The sequence below is a fragment of the Saimiri boliviensis genome, chromosome 9 (genome assembly GCF_048565385.1).
Source record: "Saimiri boliviensis isolate mSaiBol1 chromosome 9, mSaiBol1.pri, whole genome shotgun sequence".
Taxonomy (NCBI): Eukaryota; Metazoa; Chordata; class Mammalia; order Primates; family Cebidae; genus Saimiri; species Saimiri boliviensis.
The window spans coordinates 67,755,341-67,780,693 of record NC_133457.1 but is presented as its reverse complement, the minus strand read 5'-3'; the positions used below and the strand labels follow the sequence as shown (position 1 = coordinate 67,780,693).

Genomic DNA, 25,353 nt, shown 5'->3' with positions numbered 1-25,353 from the left:
TAGCTTTTAGTTGGGCCTCAGCATAAACAGACATCTAAATTTAGAAGCCTGTTTCTCCTACGGAAGAAAGATCATGTGTAGACAGCTACTTGCAGCAGGAGAAGTCACAGAGGCTCTCTGAAGAGGGGAAAATAGCAAAGCTGGCACATACGTTTTGTGCTGTCTTTCTTTCCATAAATTACAGGTGGGTTGGTTTAATACCTGAAAACCCTAAATAACGTATTAAGTCATCTGCATCAGTTACACTTCAAAATGACATACAGTAGGAAGAACGGAATACATGTTGCATATTTGTACCAATTATGTCTGTATTATGAAAGATGTAAAAGTATGTCACTGTCATTTGCTTGTAACATGATATGGTATAAAGTGTAGCAGAATAATCTTCACACAAAAAAATTAACCGAATCCTCTAATTATGTTTCAGATATTTATCACCTTCATTTACCAAGATTTTAGTTTCTGCAAACTAATCAGAAAAAGAGAATTTCTCCCACATATAGGCAACAAAACCTCAAATAACTTGTCTTGGCACAAAGAGATGTTGTTTCTTATCACATTAAGCTTGGGTAAAGCATGAACTTCTTAGAATTTGCAAGGAGAATTCAAGTTTCCCAGAATGAGACTGGGGTCATTAATGATATTGAGAAAACTTAAAAACAGCTCAATATCAGCGGGGCATGGTGGCTCATGCCTGTAATCGCAGCACTTTGGGAAGCCAAGGTGGGCGGATCACAAGATCAGGAGTTTGAGACCAACCTGGTCAATATGGTGAAACACTATCTCTACTAAAAATACAAAAAATTAGCCAGGTGTGATGGTGGGCACCTGTAGTTCCAGCTACTCGGGAGGCTGAGGCAGGAGAATCACTTGAACCCAGGAGGCAGAGGTTGCAGTGAGCTGAGATCGCACCACTACACTCCAGCCTGGGTGACAGAGCGAGACTCAGTCTCAAAAAAACAAAACAACAACAACAAAAACTCACTATGGAACAAATTTCATCTATTCCTCATCAGACCTTGAAAAACAAAATATAACTTCCTAATAAATATGGCAGTTACTAGTCTTCATGCCACGAAACAGTGAAGCACGTACACGGTGCAGAAAAGAATACAGGCATATTATACTGAGTCACAAACTCTTGAATTTGTATGGTATGATTAGGGTCTGTGTCCCCACCCAAATCTCATGTCAAATTGTGATTCTCAGTGTTGGAGAAGGGACCTGGTAGGAGACGATTAGATCACGGGGTGGACTTCCCCCTTGCTGCTCTCGGACAGTGAGTTCTCACAGACCTGGTTGTTTAAAAGTGCGTGGCACTTCCTCCTTCACTCGCCTTCTTCTGATACCACCGTGTAAGACAGCTTTGCTTCCCCTTCATCTTCCACTGTGCCTGTGAAGTTTCCTGAGGCCTCCCTAGCCATGTTTCCTGTACAACTTGCAGGACTGTGAGTCAATTAAACTCCTTTTCTTTTTTTTAATCATCAGAACTCATGAGATAAACCTCTTTTCTTTACAAATTACCCAGTCTCAGGTAGTTCTTTCTAGCATTGCAAGAACAGACTAATACGTATATTTTTAGAATAGATGATGTGGGGCAAACTGAACAAAGATTTTAAGTTAGTATTAGATATTGTAACATACTTATTTAAAAACAGATCAAAATCAAACCCAAATCAAGGCCATAGCATAGCTCTTGGACTAATCCATATTTGCAAATTATCTTGTTTTCATTATTCATATTTTGTCCCAAAGACCCTAATTCTAAATAAAACAAATTACAGCGCTTTATTTTAATCCAATTCAGTAACAGTAATGGCATTGTTCATATTACATAACTGTCTAAATCAATCAGTTTATTACATATATGATTAGAACCAAAGGAAGGCTGAAGGCCGGGTGCAGTGGTTCATGCCTGTAATCCCACTTTGGGAGGCCGAGGTGGGTAGATCACTTGAGGTCAGAAGTTCGAGACTAGCCTGGCCAAAAAGGTGATACCCTGTCTCTACTAAAAATACAAAAAAATTAGTTGGACGTGGTGGCACATGCTTGTAGCCCCAGCTACTTGGGAGGCTGAGGCAAGAGGATCACTTGAGCCTGGGAGGCAGAGGTTGAGTGAGCTGAGATTATCTCATTGCATTCCAGCCTGGGCAACAGAGTCAGACTCCATCTCGGGGGGGTGGGGGTGGGGGAAGGCTGAAAATTACCCAACCACTTTTTTTTTTTTTTTTTTTTTTGAGACAGAGTTTCGCTCTTGTTACCCAGGCTGGAGTGCAATGGCGCGATCTCGGCTCACCGCAACCTCCGCCTCCTGGGTTCAGGCAATTATCCTGCCTCAGCCTCCCGAGTAGCTGGGATTACAGGCATGTGCCACCATGCCCAGCTAATTTTTTGTATTTTTAGTAGAGACGGGGTTTCACTATGTTGACCGGGATGGTCTCGATCTCTCGACCTCGTGATCCACCCGCCTCGGCCTCCCAAAGTGCTGGGATTACAGGCTTGAGCCACCGCGCCCGGCTTACCCAACCACTTTTATGAAAGGTTTTCAGTTTTAAGCTGCATAGAATACTCCAGGTCTGATTCCACGACCTGGAGAGGCAAGCGAGCAAACAGAGCACTGGCCTCATTCTTCAGATGCTGCCTTCAAGTGTCAACTAAAACATCCACTTACATTCTCAAAAACTATTTTCTTTTTTTTTTTTTGAGATGGAGTTTCGCTCGTTACCCAGGCTGGAGTGCAATGGCGCGATCTCGGCTCACTGCAACCTCCGCCTCCTGGGTTCAGGCAATTCTCCTGCCTCAGACTCCTGAGTAGCTGGGATTACAGGCACACACCACCATGCCCAGCTAATTTTTTGTATTTTTAGTAGAGAAGGGGTTTCACCATGTTGACCAGGATGGTCTCGATCTCTTGACCTTGTAATCCACCCGCCTCGGCCTCCCAAAGTGCTGGGATTACAGGCTTGAGCCACCATGCCCGGCCCTCAAAAACTATTTTCATTAAAAGAAAGGAAGTGGGCCTGATGAGCTTTAAGGCTCCTTTAATACCTAACAGTGAGACTCAATCTTAAGAAAAAAAATTAGAATGCATTGTTTTAAACCTCTCCTCAACATTTATTACTTTTCTCTCTCATAAAGCAGTATTAGAAGGTATGACTATCTAAGTAATAAACTGTATCCATCCCATTAGTTTCATTAAGGGCTTGGCACAACAAACGCAGTCCCATTACAAATGCTCCTGGCCAAACAAGGGCTGTTATACACTAAACAACCCGAAGGGAAAGAAAACGTATGTGCCTTGTTTCAAAATAATGAGGAAATGAGGGCCTGGCAGGGTAGTTCACACCTATAATCCTGGCACTTTAGGAGGCTGAGGTGGGGGGGGGGGTTCACTTGAGATCAGAAGTTCGAGACCAGCCTGACCAACATGGTGAAACCCCCGTCTCTGCTAAGCATACAAAAGTTAGCCAGGCATGGTGGCAAATGCCTGTAATCCCAACTACTCGCTTGAGAATTGCTTGAGCCTGGGAGGCAGAGGCTGCAGTAAGCCAAGGCTGAATCACAGCACTCCAGCCTGGGCGACAAAGCGAGACTCTGTCACAAAAAAGACAAGAAAAGAAAAAAAAAGAATGAGGAAATGAAGTAGGTTTATCCACACACACATTCTTTTTAAATAATTTCAACAAAAAGTTAATTTGTTTGAAAGGGTGAATTGATTTCTTTTTTTTTTTTTTTTTTTTGAGACGGAGTTTCACTCTTGTTACCCAGGTTGGAGTGCAATGGCGCGATCTCGGCTCACCGCAACCTCCGCCTCCTGGGTTCAGGCAATTCTCCTGCCTCAGCCTCCTGAGTAGCTGGGATTACAGGCACGCGCCACCATGCCCAGCTAACTTTTGTGTTTTTAGTAGAGACGGGGTTTCACCATGTTGACCAGGATGGTCTCGATCTCTCCACCTCGTGATCCATCCACCTCGGCCTCCCAAAGTGCTGGGATTACAGGCTTGAGCCACCGCGCCCGGCCTGAAATGGTGAATTGATTTCTAACTCATCATTCTAATTGCATTATCAATAGACAAAGATATACCAATTCTGCAACTAATTCCAATAAAATGTTATGTTTTATTTATTTATTTATTTATTTAGAGATGGAGTTTTGCTCTTGTTACCCAGGCTGGAGTGCAATGGCGCGATCTTGGCTCACCGCAGCCTCCGCCTCCTGAGTTCGGGCAATTCTCCTGCCTCAGCCTCCTGAGTAGCTGGGATTACAGGCACACGCCACCATGCCCAGCTAATTTTTTGTATTTTTAGTAGAGACAGGGTTTCACCGTGTTGACCAGGATGGTCTCGATCTCTTGACCTCGTGATCCACCCGCCTCGGCCTCCCAAAGTGCTGGGATTACAGGCTTCAGCCACCGCACCCGGCAAAATGTTATGTTTTAAATGACGGATCACTTTAGAATTCAGGAAATATTTGTCAATAGTGTCACCTGATTTCCTATTACTTACTCTTTCCTGCTGTTGAGACTCAGAAAATGATACCCCAAAGTGAAAGACTCAGAAACAGTTTCTACCCAACCTTTTCCTACCCTCCTGTCTATCTCTCAGCCTCTTATTCTCTCCTGAAGCAAGTCACAGAATTCCTCTTCCTAAAACTGATTATAAAAACCAGAACCTCTAAGCTTTCCCCACTTTCTAAGAGTTGGCCATAAAGAAATTCTTTCACCTACCTTGTTTGATAGTAGCTCATAAGACTTCCATTCCAGAAGGGGTCCTATACTATATCATGAAAAAAGAAATGCTACGATAGAAAAAAAGCCCAAGAGACCGGGAGCAGTGGCTCACGCCTGTAATCCACGCACTTTGAGAGGCCGAGGTGGGCAGATCACAAGGTCAGGAGTTCGACACCAGCCTGACCAACATGGCGAAACCCTGCCTTTACTAAAAATATGAAAATTAGCCAGGTAGAGTGGCACACACCTGTAATCCCAGCTACTTGGAAGGCTAAGGCAAGGGAATCGCTTGAGCTCAGGAGGTGGAGGTTGCAGTGAGCCAAGATCGCCACTGGACTCCAGCCTGCTGGGTGACAGAGTGAGACTCCTTTGCAAAAAAAAAAAAAAAAAAAATTACTTGCTGTTGAAGGATACTATATTCCTATAATATAGCAGAATCAAAATTCCTAGTTTACAGTCCGCTATCTCTACTACTTACCGGTTATTTGACCTTTATACCAATCATCATGTCAGAGATGTTTGAACAAAAGCAACTCCATCTTGAATAGGGGCTACGTAAAATAAAGCTGAGACCTCCTGGGCTGCATTCCCAGACAGCTGGGCATTCTAAGTCTCAGGATGAAATAGGTTAGGCATTCTAAGTCACAGAATGACTTAGAAGGTTGGCAGAAGATCCAGGTCATAAAGACCTTGCTGATAAAACAGGTTGCAGTAAAGAAGCTGGCCAAAACCCACCAAAACCAAGATGGCCACAAGAGTGATCTTTGGTCATCCTCACTGCTACACTCCCACCAGCGCCATGACAGTTTACAGATGCCATGGCAATGTCAGGAAGTTACCCTATATGGTCTAAAAGGGGGAGGCATGTAATCAAGAAATAACCATAAAAATGGGCAACCAGCAGCCCTAGGGACTGCTCTGCCTATGGAGTAGCCATTCTTTCATTCCTTTACTTTCCTAATAGGCTTGCCTTCACTATACTCTACGGGTTTGCCTAGAATTCTTTCTTGCAGGAGATCCCAAAACCCTCTCTTGGGGTCTGGATTGGGGACCCTTTCCAGTAATAATCATGTCCAATAGTAACTGGTTTAAAAGGTGCCTATTCTTAGAGCTTCGAGGGCAATGTCTGGCTCTTTTTGCACAGTACACAGCAAGTAATTGCTAAAGAAATAGCTCACATTTTTCATGCCAAGCATGGGGCTAACACACTACCTTATTTCCTCTTTAACCATCATTACTGTTACCCCCATTTTACAAGTGAAAAAAGTGACTTTTTGAGAAATCAAGCCCAAGGTCAGGGTTAGTATGTTGCCAACCTAGTACTTGCGCCCTGCTGATGGGGTGGTAAATCTTATTCTCTAGAAATTAACGTTAGCTGACATTATTCTGAGGCATTTACATTCCCTTCAGGATGAATATGCTTTGGTCACCGCTGCTGTTAGCCAAGAGACTGATGACTTCTGGTTGACCTTCATGTTGAAGGTAGTGGGGTTCGTCCTAAAGGAGTTCCTGACTATCCTTACCTTTTAAACCCTCCAGTTATTGCAGCATTTACATCTTTCTTCGTTTAACATTATTGAGTTTCTACAGCCAAACTGGGAACGACACAGCAGTAGGGCAACCTGTGTCAGGAACAAATACCCCTTTTCCTCCCTTGTCCAAACGTGTGGTCACCATTGCTCCATTCGCGAGCCACACCATTCTGTAGAAGTAAACTGCTTGCTGAGAGGATTTATCTTCCAGTGCTATTTCTTTTGCGGCACTGAAAATTCTACTTAGAACAGATGAATGATTTTCAAAATCCTGAGCCCATGACATGTGGTTCCTACCTGTATGACAGAGCACTTGGTAGTCTGCCTTGTTTTGTGGTTATATCAAGAGCCTCTAATTTAGTCCCAGATTTCTCCCCAGTGCAGTTGTAGACGCCTCGCATCTGAGGACTAAGCTCTGATTTTTTATCTTGCCCAAATTCCTATCTAAAAGGTCTGGGGAGTTATGCCCTACAAACCATAAATTCTCATCAGATGGGTTTTATTTAACCCTATGTATTGTGACTTACTTTCCAACTTGACTCTGGCATAACATTACGAGACAAAGAAGAAAATAAAAATATTTTACCCCAAAACATGTTTCTTTGCCGTATCTTGTAATGGCCACGCAAAACTGTCTTTGTGGGGGAAAATTCACATCTGTAAAGAATGTCTATTGGGCTGGGTAAGGTGGCTCTCACCTGTAATCCAGCACTTTGGGAGGCCAAGGCGGGTGACTAATGAGGTCAGGAGTTCCAGACCAGCTTGACCAAAATGGCGAAACTCTGTCTCTACTAAAAATACAAAAAATTAGCTGGGCATTGTGGTGGGTGCCCGCAATCCCAACTACTCAGGAGGCTGAGGCAGGAGAATCGCTTGAACCCAGGAAGCAGAGGTTCCAGTGAACGGAGATGGCTCCACTGCACTCCAGCTCAGCCAAAAAAAAAGAAAAAGAAAGAAAAAAAATCTTTATAAACAGCTAGATCTTTCTCTTCCAGGCCTTCCCAATCCTAGAGATTAAAAGGCTAGCACCCTTTAAAGATCTGAATAGGAAACATTTGCCATCTGTTGTCTCAAAGGGCAGCCACTATAAGACTTCAAAACAACCTCGGTCTCCACAATCTTTTATCTTAACCTGAACATTCCCTTTCTATTCATCCTAGGTCTTTAGACAAATTCAGTTATCAACCAGAAAGCGTTTACATTTACCTACAGACTGGAACCCCCCTTTCCCCTGGCCTTTGAGGGGTCCTGTGTTTCTGGTCCAAACCAGTGTATTTCTTAAATGCAATTGGTGAATGTCTCTCGCGTCTCTAAACCCAAGCTGCGCCTCGACCACCCTGGGCACGTGTTCTCAGCACCTCCCGGGGGCTGTGTCGCGGCCGCGGTCACTCACATTTGGTTCAGAACAAATCTCCTCAAAGACCCTAGAGTTGGACTCTTTTCGCTGACACGCCAATTCGCCGGGTTGTTACTGATTATTTACTGGACCAACACATGAGGAACCCCGTCCCCGGAAGCCGGCTGTCCCCTGGGACCTCTGACGCCCCCTTCCCGAGAGAAGGGTCGCCCGGCCTGGGTGAGGTCGTGGTTCCCGAGTCCCCACGCCTGCAGGTCCCGGCTGCCTCCGACTCCCGAGACGGCGGACAGCGCGCACGGCCCCCAGCCGCCCTGGGAGCGGGACGGGTGCCGCCGGAGCGGCCCCGAGCGCCACGCGCTCACGGAGGGTCGGAGAAGCGGGCGCCCCGGAGAAAGGCCGCGAGACCACGCCCGGCCCTCCGCGGCGCGCGGCTGAGGTACAACGACGGCGGCGGCGCCGCCCGCGTTCCAGGACCCACTTGAGGCCTTTCCAGGGTTCCCCCCCGAAACGCTCCGGCGTTCGTCTTCCACCTGCGCGGCCAGTTCCGCGTGGTCCGGGGAGCCGGCCGGCCTCCTCCCTGCGACCCGCGGCGGAAACCGGCTAGGCTCCTTCCGGTCCGCCGGCAGCGCCCGACCGAGCGGCCCAAACCCCGCGCCCGCCCTCCTTCCCGGCCCGGAGGCTCCGCAGGCGGCCAGCGCTCCGGCATGGCGCCCGCCCTCGCCGCCCGAGGGGAAAGGGCGGGAGAGGCAGCTGAGGCGTCCCGGGGCCGGGAGCCCCTCACGTGCCCGGGCGCGAAACGCGGGCGCTAACCCCGCGCGCTAACTCCGCGCGCCGAACTCTCACGGCGGTCAATACCGGCCGGGGGCGGGGCCAGGGCTCACGGCCCCAGCCAATCCGGGGCCCGCTCTGGTCCGCCCCCGCCTGCCGCGCATGCGCACGCGCCGTTCCACGGCTGCGGGCCTTCGATTGGCTGGGACGGCTGCGGGTGGGGCGAAGCCGAGGGACCGGGTGGGTGCTGGACTCAGACGCCGGCTGGCGTGGGAGACGCTTCCTCGGTCGCGGTGAGCGGGGCGGGGCGCGGGCGGGAAGACGGAGGGCGGCGCTCGGCCAAGCCGAGGGGCGCTGGGGGTCGGGGTCTGGGGACCTGCCTGCGAGGAGGGAGGTGGCGGGGAGAGATGGAGCTGCCGGCGGCCGAGGCCTGGGTCCTTCGCGGCGGGGACACGGAGGCCGGGAGCCGCCGCCTGTGGAGCGAGTCGCTGCTGAGCGGGGAAGACTCGCGGCTGGGCGGCGATGAGAGACGGGGCGCAGGGGCGTCCCCGGAGCTCGGAGCTTTCTGAGGAGCGTGCGGAGCGGCGGGGTGGGAGCGCGGGGCCGGGGTCGCGGAGACCCGGCAAGGTCACGGGCGCGGAGGCGGCGAGGACGGCGGCGGGGCGAGGGGAGGGCGCGCGGGCGGGGGAGCGTCCCGTCCGCCCTGGCGTTTCCTCCCCGGGAGGCGGCGAGGCCCCGACCGAACGCGTTTTCCTCCCGCCGAGTCGGCGGCGCCCTGCGCTGGGCAGAGCGGGCAGCGGCGCGTGGTGCGCGGCGGCTCTCGGCTCTGATCCCCGGGGTGGGACGGAGCACAAAGGCGCCTTCGAGTGAGACGCTGTGGGTGGAAAGTTCCGGCAGGCTGAGCTCCAGCGGGACGCGCGCAATTGGAGCCCTGTGTCCCGGGGGCTCCCTCCGTGCTCCGAGTCCCTGGAAGGGGCTTCGTAAAGACTCCCCGAGCTCCGCCCCGGACCGCCTGCATCCAGGTCTCCGTGCTGGGGTATTGGCAGTCGTTTTAAACGAGCTGATGGGCCACGGATGCAAAATCAAAGTTTGAAGCCAGCGTGGTTGTAGGTAGTAGTTCTCGTGACAAAATACGGAGAAAGATCCGTCCTTCAGCCTGTTCCATCTCCTGATGCTGGACGGCTCATCTGCCCTTCTGCCTCTTTTAGGTTCCCTTTGGAGAGTTCTTCATTCGTGTCTTATTAAGCGTACAGAATAATTTATGCTCTCCTGAGTGACTGAATATCTGGTTACTGGTGCCTTTTTTAGCGTCTGTTCAACTTTCTGACAGATCTGGAGCAATGACTGTGGGTGAATGAGAATCGGTAGCAAAGGACAGCCTCGCAGGGCTGTAGTGAAAAGTCTCCAAATCACAGCTGCAATTGTTAGATGACTTAAGTCACTGCAAAAGATTCCATGTAACTTAGGCGTGACTTACATTTTTACTTTTTTGTAATTCAAAGAACAACATAGGCTTCTGTTGAGTAATGGATTTTTATATTTTCTAGTCAGAACTCTTATCTGCAAATTTAATCTAATTTACATCAGCATCGTAAGATTGATGCTTTGGCAATGTATTGTCAATCAAAAGAACCCAGGACAGCTGGATTCTAACCCTACCCCACCAGACATGTATTCCTGGTGTTGAGCAATTCCTATAACCCTCTCACAACCCTTTCCCCACCTGCAAAATAAGGCTCTTCTGATTTGTTACTCTCAGATTATATGATTTGTAATTATTGTTTCCAATACTTAACCGTTTTCAATTCAGGTGGCTATAAAGCATGAATACTTTGGAAACTTCTACGTGGTAATTAGACAGTTATCAAATATTTTAGATAGGTACTATATGGGAATTATATAATTTATAATATTTGGATACAGAAAAACAACTGACGTGTTGGATTTTAAAATATTCATTCTTTTTAATTTTATTCTGAAATGTACAAATAGGTATTGTGGATCACAGATTATCGTCTTTCACTTCAAGCGAATAATGACCATTTTGTTCCCCACGCCCTTGATTCTTCCTCCCCACCCCCACCCCCACGGAGTTTAGCTCCTGTTACCCAGGCTGGAGTGCAATGGCGCGATCTCGGCTCCGCCTCCTGAGTTCAGGCAATTCTCCTGCCTCAGCCTCCCGAGTAGCTGGGATTACAGGCACACGCCACCATGCCCAGCTAATTTTTTGTATTTTTAGTAGAGACGGGGTTTCACCGTGTTGACCAGGATAGTCTCGATCTCTTGACCTCGTGATCCACCGTGCGCGGCCCACACCCTGATTCTTAACTGCAGGGCTACTTTCTGAAACCCAGGTCAAATGCCCTACCCATATCATAGATGAAGAATGGAGAAATAGATTTTCTTCTGGTCTTCATTTATATACAAGAAAGAGACAGTTAACCCCCTCCCTCGTGAAAGGAGAAGAAAAAAAAAAACAACTTTTTCTCCATTGACCTGTTAAAGAGAATTAGTCAACCAGATGTGAGGTAATTATAAGAAAAAGCCAGTCTTATAACACAAAGCCAGGTTTAAGTGTTTCTCTGTCAAACTTGCCAAACTTCCTTTAGCTAAAACACATCATCACTTTATTTATTTATTTTTTTTTTATTTTTTTATTTTTTTATACATCATCACTTTCTAAATTCAGTCCTTGTCTGTGTTATGCTATTGACAGTTAATCACACTGTGATTGAAACCACCATTGCAAAATTATAACAGACAGTGAAAGAGATCTGATTTAGCCAAAAAAGAGCCAGGTGTGGTGGCTCACTTCTACAATCCTAGCATTTTGGGAGGCTGAGGTAGGCAGATCACTTGGGGCCAGAGTTGGAGACCAGCCTGGCCAACATGACAAAAAATACAAAGAAAACTTTCTGGCAATGCAGGTGCACCGCTGTTATCCCAGCTTTTTGGCTAGGGCACGATCTACTCAGACCTGGGAGGCAGAGGTTGCAATGAGCCAAAATGGAGATGGCGGCAGAGTGAGACCCTATCTCATAAAATAAAAATAAAAAAAGCAAAGATGGTCACAGCCCTTTCCCAAAACTATCCCCCTTCTTGCCTGGGTACTAGACTGCCTTTGTAGGACTAATGAATTAGCCACAGATAAGAAAGTATGGTTTAGGAGTCATGCAGCTGGAGGCTACAAGATGCTGCCCCTCCCTAAACTGCTCCTAAGATCAGAGCTTGAGATATTTTGCAGACCCTGTACTTGGTGGAGCAGCTGCACCACTGGATCAATAAACTGGCTCCTCTGATCTGTGGCCCCGACCCAAGAACTGACTCAGCACAAGAGGACAGCTTCAACTTCCCATTTCATCTCAGTCCCAACCAATCAGCACTCTATTCACTGGCCTTTCCCCACCCACCAAGTTATCCTTAAAAACTGATGCTCGGATGCTCCAAGAGATTGATTTGATTAATAATAAAAACCTTGGTCTCCCACATAGCTGGCTCTGGGCGAATTGCTCTTTCTCTATTGCAATTCCCGGTCTTGGTAAATCGGCTCTGTCTAGCCGGTGGGCAAGGTGAACGTGTTGGATGATTACATTTCTCTTTTTTTAAAAAAATCTAATTATTGAATCATTAATTATTTTAGTGTTTATGTTGTATTATATTCTGAGCATCTTGCACCTTGAGTTTATTGAACCTTATATAGAATAAAGCTCAGTTATTAGGAGTTTAGTTAAGTAATGGAGTACAAAAAAAGAGGTCTAAGTGTAATCTAAATTTTCTCTTATTTAGCTAAAATTTTCTTCTATGTCAGGTGATGGTTGAGTATTCTCAGTGAAGGTGGGGCTTATAGGGGTGAATTCACTTTCTAAACTAAGCATAGCACCCCCTGTCTGTGGAGTTGCATTTTCTTTGAGGGCCTTAACTGCCACTGACTCCCTTTGAGTGGAAAGGTGTTGAATGAAAGGTTCTTGTATCAAAGGGAGCATAATGCACATGAAAAACCCAGAAGTGAAAGTAAGATTTTATGTGGGTGATAGGATGGACATAGACTTTTAAGTTTATTGTAACTGATACTAATCAGAGATTCTTATACTTAGACTGTGCTTGAGCCCCTTATTTTAAATACATCCAGATATTTAATAATGTTCAGATGCTTTTAGTTACAGAACCGCATAGAAAATTCTCGGGGAGATTCTTCAAGCAAGCACTATGTCAGCAGACCCAGATGTTTCCCTTTCTTCGTATGATGAAGATCAGGGATCCAAACTTATTCGGAAAGTTAGAGAAGCACCGTTCGTCCCCATTGGTGAGTTTGACGTTTCAGTAACCTTGATAGACTTGTTCATTGAACATATCCTGAAAGAATGTATTTTCCATTTTTTTTCTTATGTTGTTGAAATATGCTGAGATTGGCCTGATATAAATCTCATCACAAAGATACTTCTGTATGTATTCAGACTTTTTTTTTCTTTCTTTCTTTCTTTTTTTTTTTTTTTATTTGAGACGGAGTTTCGCTCTTGTTACCCAGGCTGGAGTGCAATGGCGCGATCTCGGCTCACCGCAATCTCCGCCTCCTGGGTTCAGGCAATTCTCCTGCCTCAGCCTCCTGAATAGCTGGGATTAAAGGCATGCGCCACCATGCCCAGCTAATTTTTTATATTTTTAGTAGAGACAGGGTTTCACTGTGTTGACCAGCAGAATGGTCTCGATCTCTTGACCTCGTGATCCACCTGCCTCGGCCTCCCAAAGTGTTGGGATTACAGGCGTGAGCCACCGCGCCCAGCTTTTTTTTTTTTTTGAGAGAGAGTTTCACTCTTGTTACCCAGGCTGGAGTGCAATGGCATGATACCGGCTCACCGCAACCTCCGCCTCCTGAGTTCAAGCAATTCTCCTGCCTCAGCCTTCAGAGTAGCTGGGACTACAGGCTTGCGCCATCATGCCCAGCTAATTTTTGTATTTTTAGTAGAGACGGGGTTTCACCTTGTTGACCAGGATGGTCTCGATCTCTTGACCTCGTGATCCACCCGCCTCGGCCTCCCAAAGTGCTGGGATTACAGGCGTGAGCCACCGCGCCCAGCCCCTTTTTTTTTTTCTTTTTTTTTTCTTTTTTTTTTTTTTTTTGAGGCAGGGTTTCACCATGTTAGTCAGGCTGGTCTTGAGCTCCTGACTTCAGGTGATCCGCCCGCCTCGGCCTCCCAAAGTACTGGGATTACAGGCGTGAGCTACCGCGCCCGGCCAGTCCTTTTTTTTTTCTTTTTGTAGACAGGGTCTCACTCTGTTGTCTAGGCTGAAGTGCAGTGGCTCCATCACAGCTTGCTGCCCCTTATCCTCTCAGGTTCATGATTCTTCCACCTCAACCTCTTAAGTAGCTGGGACTACAGGTGTGCAACCACCACACCTAGCTAATTTTTGTATTTTTTTTTAATAGACTTGGGGTTTTGCCATGTTGCCTAGGCTGGTCTTGAACTCCTAGGCTCAAGCAATCCTCCCACCCTCAGCCTCTCTAAGTGCTAGGATTATAGATGTGAGCCACTGCTCCAGCTCATACTTACTTTACTGAGTCTTATTTCAGTGAATAATGTTGTGTTGGGGAACCCCAAGACTACCCTCAGGTTTGATGGTTGGGCCAAGACTCCTAAGACTCAAAAAAACTTGTTATAATTACAGGTTTTTACAACAATAGAATATAGGCTAAAGTCAACAAAGGCATATAGGATGAAGTCTAGGACAAACCAGACACAAAATTCTAGGTGTCCCTGTCCTGGGAAGTCCCATGGGGAGAGGGGATACCTCTAATTCTTCAGTACTGATATGCTGTGTGGCAGTACATGCTAAGTCCTGCCCTCCAGGGAAGCCCACCAAGCCTTGGTAACCAGGTTTTATTGGGGTGCCAGTCACAAAGGAATGCAGTGTCCATGTCACTGAAATTAGCTATTCAGTCTTCACTACCCCAGAGGTCAGACTTGCAGGCATGTGCCCTTAAAACAGATGCTGCTGCAACGTTGGGGCCAATTAAAAAACAAAAACAAAACAGATGAAAGGTGAAATTTATAGTATATAAGTCTCAAAAAAAGTTGAAAAATTTTTAATTGTACAAAGAATTTTAAAATTACCTTTAATGCCACCATTTAGCTATAACTATTGTTACCATTTTGATGTACATATTTCTTCTTTTTTTTTTTTTTTTTGAGGCGGAGTTTCGCTCTTGTTACCCAGACTGGAGTGCAATGCCACGATCTTGGCTCACTGCAACCTCTGCCTCCTGGGCTCAGGCGATTCTCCTGCCTCAGCCTCCCAAGTAGCTGGGATTACAGGCACGCGCCACCATGCCCAGCTAATTTTTTTGTATTTTTAGTAGAGACGGGGTTTCACCATGTTGCCCAGGATGGTCTCGATCTCTTGATCTCGTGCACCCGCCTCGGCCTCCTAAAGTGTTGGGATTACAGGCGTGAGCCACCACGCCCGGCCTCTTTTTTTTATCTTTACAAATTCAGGATCATACTAATATGCATATATGTATTGTGATTTTTATCTCATGATTTTACATACGTTACTCCAAACTTTTAATGACTTAATTTGTATTATGTAAATTGCTATTACATACAACATTAATATAATCCTCTTGGTAGAAATTTGTGTGGTTTCTGATTTTTTGTTATTAACAATTAAACTAAGGCCGGGCGCGGTGGCTCAAGCCTGTAATCCCAGCACTTTGGGAGGCCGAGACGGGTGGATCACGAGGTCAAGAGATCGAGACCATCCTGGTCAACATGGTGAAACCCCGTCTCTACTAAAAATACAAAAAATTAGCTGGGCATGGTGGCGCGTGCCTGTAATCCCAGCTACTTGGGAGGCTGAGGCAGGAGAATTGCCTGAACCCAGGAGGCGGAGGTTGCGATGAGCCGAGATCGCGCCATTGCACTCCAGCCTGGGTAACGAGCGAAACTCCGTCTCAAAAAAAAAAAAAAAAAAAAAAAACCACTTAAACTAATGAGCATACTTTAGATGGTTCTTCAGGAAGTTAAAGGACTTTGAAGTCTCTTGAAGGAATATTTCTTCTGACCAAATAAATGATGTTAGTTTCAAAGTACATAAAACAGAAGGATACATGCCCTATGATCCTGACTCTGAAAGGCAACAGCAGTTTGCATATTCTGTCAATGTTTTCTCTCCATATACTACCGTAAATTATTATTTATAATTACATTTAAACGAAAAATTTTTTCTTTAGCCTTGTTTTCAATGCCTATTAGGAGCATTTATATTTTTAATAATTGAATTGTTAATTTTGTAGATAAACAGTGTTTCGTAACAGTGATCTATAAAATTTTTTGGTTCTACATTCCCTTAGTAAAAAATAATTTGAGCATGTACTTCCTGCCAGTGTGTTTGTGTTTGTTTACCTTTTTTTTTTTTGAGACGGAGTCTCACTCTATTGCCCAGTCAGTGGCACAATCCTGGCTCTTCCTCCCACATTCAAGTTATTCTCTTGCCTCAGCCTCCCGAGTAGCTGGGATTACAGGCACACACCACCACACCCAACTAATTTTTGTACTTTAAGTGAAGATGGGGTTTCACCCTATTGGCCAGGCTGGTCTTGAACTCCTGACCTCATGATCCACCTGCCTTGACTTCCCAAAGTACTGGGATTACAGTTGTGAGCCACCGCGCCTGGCTGTGTTTACTTGTTTTAAGTCATTTGTAAGTACTTTGTTCTTACACATTTGGTACATTATGAAACATACAGAAAGACATTTTAAAAAGATGGGATAGGCCGGGCCCGGTGGCTCAAGCCTGTAATCCCAGCACTTTGGGAAGCCGAGGCGGGTGGATCATGAGGTCAAGAGATCAAGACCATCCTGGTCAACATGGTGAAACCCCGTCTCTACTAAAAATACAAAAAATTGGCCGGGCGCGGTGGCTCAAGCTTGTAATCCCAGCACTTTGGGAGACCGAGGCGGGTGGATCACGAGGTCGAGAGATCGAGACCATCCTGGTCAACATGGTGAAATCCCGTCTCTACTAAAAATACAAAACATTAGCTGGGCATGGTGGCACGTGCCTGTAATCCCAGCTACTCAGGAGGCTGAGGCAGGAGAATTGCCTGAACCCAGGAGGCGGAGGTTGCGGTGAGCCGAGATCGTGCCATTGCACTCCAGCCTGGGTAACAAGAGCGAAACTCCGTCTCAAAAAAAAAAAAAAATACAAAAAAAAAATATAAAAAATTAGCTGGGCATGGTGGTGCATGCCTGTAATCCCAGCTACTCAGGAGGCTGAGGCAGGAGAATTGCCTGAACCCAGGAGGCAGAGGTTGCGGTGAGCCGAGATCGCGCCATTGCACTCCAGCCTGGGTAACAAGAGCAAAACTCCATCTCAAAAAAAAAGTATAAAAAGATGAGATACAAATATAAAATTTTCTGCTCTTTAATGGGTTATCATTTATACATATCCATACATATACATAAATCCTACATTGATACAACCATTGCCCTATTGACGACATAAGAGTTGTTCCCGGCCGGGCGCGGTGGCTCAAGCCTGTAATCCCAGCACTTTGGGAGGCCGAGGCGGGTGGATCACGAGGTCGAGAGATCGAGACCATCCTGGTCAACATGGTGAAACCCCGTCTCTACTAAAAATACAAAAAATTAGCTGGGCATGGTGGCACATGCCTGTAATCCCAGCTAGTCAGGAGGCTGAGGCAGAAGAATTGCTTGAACCCAGGAGGCGGAGGTTGCGGTGAGCCGAGATCGCGCCATTGCACTCCAGCCTGGGTAACAAGAGCGAGACTCAGTCTCAAAAAAAAAAAAAAAAAAAAAAAAAAAAAGAGTTGTTCCCATTATGTTGCTTTTACAAACTGTTGGAAGAGTGTATGTGTAAAAATTAAATATCCCTATATATACTTAATTATACCAAAACAATAATTTGCCCTAGTAGGCTGTGGTGGGCTGGGCTGGTTTTCCCATACTTTCTTTCTTTTTTTTTTTTTTTTGGAGACAGAGTTTCGCTCTTGTTACCCAGGCTGGAGTGCAATGGCGCAATCTCGGCTCACCGCAACCTCCGCCTCCTGGGTTCAAGCAATTCTCCTGCCTCAGCCTCCTGAGTAGCTGGGATTACAGGCAAGCGCCACCATGCCCAGCTAATTTTTTGTATTTTTAGTAGAGACGGGGTTTCACCATGTTGACCAGGATGGTCTTGATCTCTCGACCTTGTGATCCACCCGCCTCGGCCTCCCAAAGTGCTGGGATTACAGGCTTGAGCCACCGCGCCCGGCCGATTAAATATCCCTATATATACTTAATTATACCAAAACAATAATTTGCCCTAGTAGGCTATGGTGGGCTGGTTTTCCCATACTTTCAATAGCACTAGATATTATTCTTTTTACTTTTTGCCAGTTTCATAAAGTATTTTGTTTAATTTTATATTGATTTGATTATTGGTTGAGGTTGAGCATCTTTTCATATCTACTGGCCATTCAGGCTTCTCTTCTGTGAATTAGCATTTTTCGTTTTTTTTTGTTTTGATTTTGCTTGTTTCTGTTTTAACTAGGTTGTCTTTCTAACTAAATTATAATTATGTATTTTGGATATTAATGTTTTCTTATATGTTGCAAGGCCTTCATGATCCTGAGTTTACTTAGGTTCCTGTATTTCTTTTTCTTTCTTTTTTTTTTTTTTTGAGACAGAGTCTTGCTCTGTCACCAGGCTGGAGTGCAGTGGTGCAATCTCGGCTCACTGCAGCCTCTGCCTCCTGGGTTCAAGCGATTCTTCCGCCTCAGCCTCCCGAGTAGCTAGGACCACAGGCGCGTGCCACGACATCTGGCTAATTTTGTTTTTGTATTTTTAGTAGAGACGGGGTTTCAACGTGTTGGCCAGGATGGTCTCGTTATTCCCCGGCCTCGGCCTCCCAAAGTGCTGGGATTACAGGCGTGAGCCACCGCGCCCGGCCAGGTTCCTGTATTTCTTTATCTTGTTGATTTATCATTGCGATACTATTCTATCTGGAATTTATTTGTAGGTATAACATGAAGCAAAATCTAACTTTAAATTTTTTCTGTTAAGGATAGTTAATTTTCTAACACAAAGATTTGGGTATATGTTTTGCATTCTTTTCCTGTTTATTTGAAATGTGAACTGTGTCATATACTAAACTTAAGAGAGATTTGTTACTTAGCTACTGTACCTGTTTCCTTGCTTTGATCTGTCTGCCTGCTAGAAACTTAATGGTATATTTGGATACCTCACTTTCACTATTCTACCTTCTCAAGAAGAGCTTGCCTGTTTACTTCGAAACTAATATTAGTCGCAGCTACTCAGGAGGTCAGGGCAGGAGGATTGCTTGAGCCCAGGAGTTCAGGGCTGTCGTGTATTGATCATGACTGCAAATGCCCGCTGCACTCTAGTCTGGGCAACATAGGAAGACCCCGTGTCTTAAAAAAGAGAGAAAATAAAAAGAGATTGGCTTATCCAGTTCAAAACAGGGAACAGTGTCTCATTGAGTTTTACATTTGGATTACGTTGAATTTATAAATTTGGGGAGAATGGAAATCTTAGAATGTGATACATCTACCAATTTTCATTCAAACCTTTGATGTCCTTAAATATAATTGTATTGTTTTCTCCAGGTCTAGAAATTTAATTTCTCTAGATATGTTTTATAATGCATTCATGAAAGTAATCTTTTTTTTTTTTTTTTTTGAGACGGAGTTTTCGCTCTTGTTACCCAGGCTGGAGTGCAATGGCGCGATCTCGGCTCACCGCAACCTCCGCCTCCTGGGTTCAGGCAATTCTCCTGCCTCAGCCTCCCGAGTAGCTGGGATTACAGGCACATGCCACCATGCCCAGCTAATTTTTTGTATTTTTAGCAGAGATGGGGTTTCACCATGTTGATCAGGATGGTCTCGATCTCTCGACCTTGTGATCCACCCGCCTCGGCCTCCCAAAGTGCTGGGATCACAGGCTTGAGCCACCGCGCCCGGCTGAAAGTAATCTTTTTTTTTTACTGGTTGTAGTTGTGTTTCTTTTTCTTTTTTTTTGAGGCAGAGTCTTGCTCTGTCATCCAGGCTGGAGTGCAGCGGGCGCAATCTTGGCTCATTGTAACCTCCACCTTCCAAGTTCAAGCGATTCTCCTGCCTCAGCCTCCCGAGTAGCTGGGATTATAGGCACATGCAGAGCCGGGCACGGTGGCTCAAGCCTGTAATCCCAGCACTTTGGGAGGCCGAGGCGGGTGGATCACAAGGTCAAGAGATAGAGACCATCTTGGTCAACAAGGTGAAACCCCGTCTCTACCAGAAATACAAAAAATTAGCTGGGCATGGTGGCACATACCTGTAATCCCAGCTACTCAGGAGGCTGAGACAGGAGAATTGCCTGAACCCAGGAGGCGGAGGTTGCGGTGAGCTGAGATCGTGCCATTGCACTCCAGCCTGAGTAACAAGAGCGAAACTCCGTTTCAAAAATAAATAAATAAATAAATAAATAAATAAATAAATAAAGGCACATGCCACCATGCCTGGCTAATTTTTGTATTTTTAGTAGAGTTGGGGTTTTGCCAACTCTACTAAATTATGTTTCTTACTTAAATTAGGCCTATAGTTTCTTCCTAAATTATGCCTATAGTTTTTTTTTTTTTAATATGGTTTAAAATTGTTTAGATCTCCAGACAATAACAGCAATATTTACATATATCCCTGTCTTATTCTTAACTTTAAAGGGTTTTTTTTTTTTTTTTTTTTTTTTGAGACTGAGTCTCGCTCTGTCACCAGGCTGGAGTGCAGTGGTATGATCTGGGGTCACTGCAACCTCCACTTCCTGGGTTCAAGCGATTCTCCTGCCTCAGCCTCCCGAGTAGCTGAGACTACAGGTACATGTCACCATGCCCAGCTAAGTTTTGTATTTTTTAGTAGAGATAGGGTTTCACCATGTTGGCCAGGATAGTCTCAATCTCTTGACCTCGTGATCCACCCGCCTCGGCCTCCCAAAGTGCTGGGATTACAGGCTTGAGCCACCACGCCCGGCTCCTTCATGAGTCTTAAGAGATTTTTTTTTTCTTTGTTCTTGTATGTTCTTCCAATGAATTTTTTAAATTTTTATTTTTTTTATAGACACAGGTCTCACTTTGTTGCCCAGGCTGGTCTCAAACCCCTGGCCTCAAGCAATCCTGCCTCACCCCACCAAAGTGCTAAGATTACAGAGATGAGTCATTGCTCCTGGCCAAGATTTTCTTAGGTAAAAGCAATATTAATTCCCAAAGTAAAAACCTAATGATCATGGTTGACAATATTATTCTAATACAGTTTTAAAGTTGATAAGCTAGTATTTGGTTTAGGAATTTTATATCCTAAAATTTATAATTTATATTGCTTCATAATTTTTTCTCTCTTTTTTTTTGAGACAGAGTCTCACTCTGTTGCTCAGGCTGGAATGCAGTGGCATGATCTCAACTCACTGTAGCCTCTCCCTCCTGAGTTCAAGTGATTCTCCTGCGTCAGCCGTCCGAATAGTTGAGACTATAGGTACCCCTCCGTTCGCCTGGCTAATATTTGCATTTTTTTTTTTGAGCCGGAGTTTCGCTCTTGTTACCCAGGCTGGAGTGCAATGGCGCAATCTGGGCTCACCGCAACCTCCGCCTCCTGGGTTCAGGCAATTCTCCTGCCTCAGCCTCCTGAGTAGCTGGGACTACAGGCACGCGCCACCATGCCCAGCTAATTTTTTGTATTTTTAGTAGAGACGGGGTTTCACCATGTTGACCAGGACGGTCTCGATCTGTTGACCTCGTGATCCACCCGCCTCGGCCTCCGGAAGTGCTGGGATTACAGGCTTGAGCCACCGCGCCCGGCCCAATAATAAATCTTAAAGAGAAAACATGCAAGGTCATGTTCTTAATGCCTTTGCCCTCAAAATGAATGAGAGTATGGCTCTGTATAGAATTCTAGGGTCATAATCCTTTTTTTTTTTTTTTTTTTCTTTTGAGATGGAGTTTCGTTCTTGTTACCCAGGCTGCTGGAGTGCAATGGCGCGATTTTGGCTCACCGCAACCGCCTCCTCCTGGGTTCAGGCAGTTCTCCTGCCTCAGCCTCCTGAGTAGCTGGGATTACAGGCACATGCCACCATGCCCAGCTAATGTTTTGTATTTTTAGTAGAGACGGGGTTTCACCATGTTGACCAGGATGGTCTCCATCTCTTGACCTCGTGATCCACCCGCCTCAGCCTCCCAAAGTGCTGGGATTACAGGCTTGAGCCACCGCGCGCAGCTGGGTCATAATCCTTTTAACTGAAACTAATATTGCTCTATTCTTTGCCTTTACTTACATTCTTCCCAGTACAGTATCTCAGAGTTTGAAGTATTCAGGCAGTGTTTCTCAGTGGTAGTAATGTGTAGGATTGTCTCTGCTGTTATTAACTGATTACCTTCAGGGAGGGAAGTAGGACAGAGAGGAAATGGAATACATGTATTTCCTAACTCAGGACCTTTGGCATACTTTTGTTCTGATAATCATAATCTAGGGTCCTGTTAATTCCCTACCACTCTTTTTAACGTAGTTTAGCTGCTGCCCCCACAAACCCACATTTTTAAAGATAATCCTGGCTTTCTGGATCTGCCATTGTTTGCTTAAATATTTTTGGTTCTGATGGGGGAAAACATGAAAAACTCAATTTGTCTGTTAGCTAATTAATGATCTAATAAAGAATCGTCATAAAAACAATAGAATGTACATTGATTGATGGTAAATCATCTTGGTCCCCTCTCCTCATGCATCTGACATACATGTTATTTTGTTTTACAGGAATGGCAGGTTTTGCAGCAATTGTTGCATATGGGTTATACAAATTGAAGAGCAGGGGAAATACTAAAATGTCTGTTCATCTGATCCACATGCGTGTGGCAGCCCAGGGCTTTGTTGTAGGAGCAATGACTATTGGTAGGTTTCTACAGGAAATTTTCCAATTTTTGTTCCCCATTGAGGTATTTCTTTACAAACAAGACAAGTAAATATTTTTAGCTGACCTTTTAGCAGTTTGAGAATGTCACTTTTATTCGGTAAGAAATGAATTAATGAAAAGAATTCAAGTAGTGACATAGTAGTTTTTCTAGATTATATTCAACTACAATTTTAAAGAAAGAAAAAATAATCCTGTCAGTCACTGGGTTTATAATTTTATTTACGAGTCTAAAGGGGTTGGTAGTAACCTGTTATCTGGGAGAGACATAAGTTGCTATTTTATAGTGTTTTTAAAGAAAAGATTCTTAAAGTGTGGGTATGATATGCTTCTGTTGGCTTTATAATTCATTCACTTTATTTGGTATGGTGTAGCAAGAGTGACTCCTTTCAGAGTTACCAGGTAAATATTGATTGCTCTTTAAAGGAAATATTGCAACATGCGAAATAGTCATACCAGCCCTTTGCTACTTGGGAAACTACTCTATGTAAAAAGAGTTTTAGAAGTTAAGCTGTTTAAAAAGGCAAGAGTATAAGCTTCCTGGGGTCTTATTCCCCTTGTAAATATTCCATGCTAAGCAATTGTGCTACTTTCAGCTATTTTATGAACTGGTTTTTATTTTTCAGTATTTAAGAAAATATTGAAATGCTTAACTAGCATTCTTTTTCTTTAGGTCTGGGCTATTCCATGTATCGGGAATACTGGGCAAAACCTAAGCCTTAGAAGAAGAAATGCTGTCTTGGTCTTGTTGGAGGAGCTTACTTTAGTTAGACATCTCTTTATTGAAGTTACATATTGTTGAAAATACACTAAATTTGTATGGGTTTAGATGGTAAAATGGCATTTTGAATATTGGCTTCCTTGCAGGCTTGATTTGCCTGGTCTGAGTGCATTACTAGTGGCTAGTTTACTAACTAGGTCATTCAAGGAAGTCAAGTTAACTTGAAAGAAACATGTCACCTAAATGCACTTGACGATGTTGAAATGTCCACCTTCTTAAATTGTTCAGCTGAACTTAGTTCTAAAGAAAATAACCAGCCAACCCTGAAGTACTCCGAGTTTGTTGCAGAATCTCAGATGTTTTGGATGTTATATAAGAGTCCTATTTGCCCCAGTTAATGTTTTGTGGACAGCCTGGCCCTTGTAGAACTCTGTCCAAAAAGTTCATGGAATATAACTTGTAAAGCTTCCCACAACTAACAATATGTACATGTGCATGTGTTTAAACCAAATGTAGAAAGCTTACAGAAGAGCTGCATGATAGTAGTATTTATTAAAGAATCTCAGTTGTAAAAATGAGAATAATTTATGGATTGTAGTTTAGTTCTTGTGTAACTGCGAATTATATTTTTGCTGCTGTTATATTAGAATAAACTTTAAATGTCATCTTGAAATAGAAATATGTATTTTTAGCACTGATAGCACAGGTAAATGAACACTTTTTAAATGTGTGCATTGCTTATTTTTTCCATAAGAATCGTAAACATTAAACTGAACAAATGACCCATAATGGATTTGATTAATGACTTATGAGCAAGCTGGTTTGGCCAGACAGTATACCCAAACTTTTATGTAATGCAGAATGCTATTACACTTGTGAAATTCTCTTGTCTAAACTGAATTTACATTCCATCATCGTAACGTGGTGTATGTATTGTTATTAAAGTAAGCGACCCATGCCAGATGTCTCGTATTTATTTCATGAAGGAGAAGCTTTTTGTAGAGGAACAAACTGGAGAGCAGGTTTCAGGAAATTGTCTTTTTGTTGCTGTTCCCTACTTTAATCATCTTCTGCTTTCTGTTCCGATGATTTGATTCTACTATATGGTGTGTTTTATTTTCTTTCTTTTGTGGGTAATTTTTGTTCTATTGATTATCCATATAAACTTTTTTTTTTTGAGATGGAGTTTTGCTCTGTTGTCCAGGCTGGAGTGCCGTGGCATGATCTGAGCTCACTGAAGCCTTCGCACCTCACCCCGGGTCCAAGCGATTCTCCCGCTTTAGCCTTCTAAGTAGCTACGACTACAGGCATGGCGCTAACATGCCTGGCTAATTTTTGTATTTTTGGTAGAGACAAGATTTCACCATGTTGGCCAGGCTGGTCTTGAACTCCTGACGTCAGGTGATCCACCTGCCTTGGCCCCCCAAAGTGTTAGGGTTATGGGCGTGAGCCACCACGCCTGGCTCATTATCCATATAATCATAGCACTCTATTTATTTTCAGTCACTAATAATTCCTTATGAGCAGTATTTAAATCTAGCATATTTCTTCTTCTCCTCTACTAACCAATTCTAGTCAATAACGTTATTCGACTTTACTCTTGTACTTTTTTTTTTTTGAGACAGTCTCGCTTTGTTGCTCAGGCTGGATTACAGTGGCATGATCTCAGCTCACGGCAACCTCCACCTCCTCAATTCAAGTTATTGTCATGCATTAGTCTCCTGAGTAGCTAGGATTACAGGCATGCGCCCCCATGCTGGGCTAATTTTTGTATTTTTGTAAAGGTGAGGTTTCACCATGTTGGCCAGGATGGTCCTGAACTCCTGGCTTCAAGCGATCTGTCTGCCTCAGCCTCCCAATAAAGTGTGGAAATAAAGGCGTGATCCACCACACCTGCCTGCTTGTGTACTGTTAAATGTCATTATGCTTCTCTTTGACTTGTCAGCTTAGCTTTAACTGACTTGCTCTGTTGCCCATCTACCACGACATCAGTGAACTTCCACTTCCTTTTCCTTTCCTCAATTTTTGTTGTATCATTTCTACTTTGTGTGAACATAGAATATTTACATTCTGTTCTGTCATCCTCACATTTTTTAGTTTCACAGTTTAAATGTATTTGAAATTCAAACATTCCCAGTCATCTCTCGGTCAGCTGAATTTAGTAAGTTCCTCAAGAAAGACTCATGGAATAATTTTCCTAAATTTTTGCCCTGTCAAATATGTTTGTAGCCTTTACACAGTAAACAAAATTTAGCTAGATATACAATTCTCAGTTTATGTTTTTCTTTGGAATATTGAAGTGTTG

At 44.5% G+C, this 25,353-nt stretch overlaps 1 protein-coding gene across 2 annotated transcripts; it reads left to right on the top strand.

Annotated features, from left to right (window-relative positions):
- Window positions 1–8,587: 8,587 nt before the first annotated feature.
- On the top strand, window positions 8,588–24,009 carry HIGD1A (HIG1 hypoxia inducible domain family member 1A). Of its 2 annotated transcripts, none has more exons than XM_039462006.2 (4): window positions 8,588–8,680; window positions 12,545–12,690; window positions 22,174–22,308; window positions 23,001–24,009. In XM_039462006.2, the coding sequence occupies exons 2-4, from the start codon at window positions 12,594–12,596 to the stop codon at window positions 23,048–23,050; spliced, it is 282 nt and encodes a 93-aa protein (XP_039317940.1). In that variant the 5' UTR covers window positions 8,588–8,680; window positions 12,545–12,593; the 3' UTR covers window positions 23,051–24,009. The 2 variants fall into 2 exon arrangements, with proteins under 2 accessions (XP_039317940.1, XP_039317941.1); XM_039462007.2 differs by having other exon boundaries at window positions 8,606–8,680; window positions 12,551–12,690.
- Window positions 24,010–25,353: the final 1,344 nt, after the last annotated feature.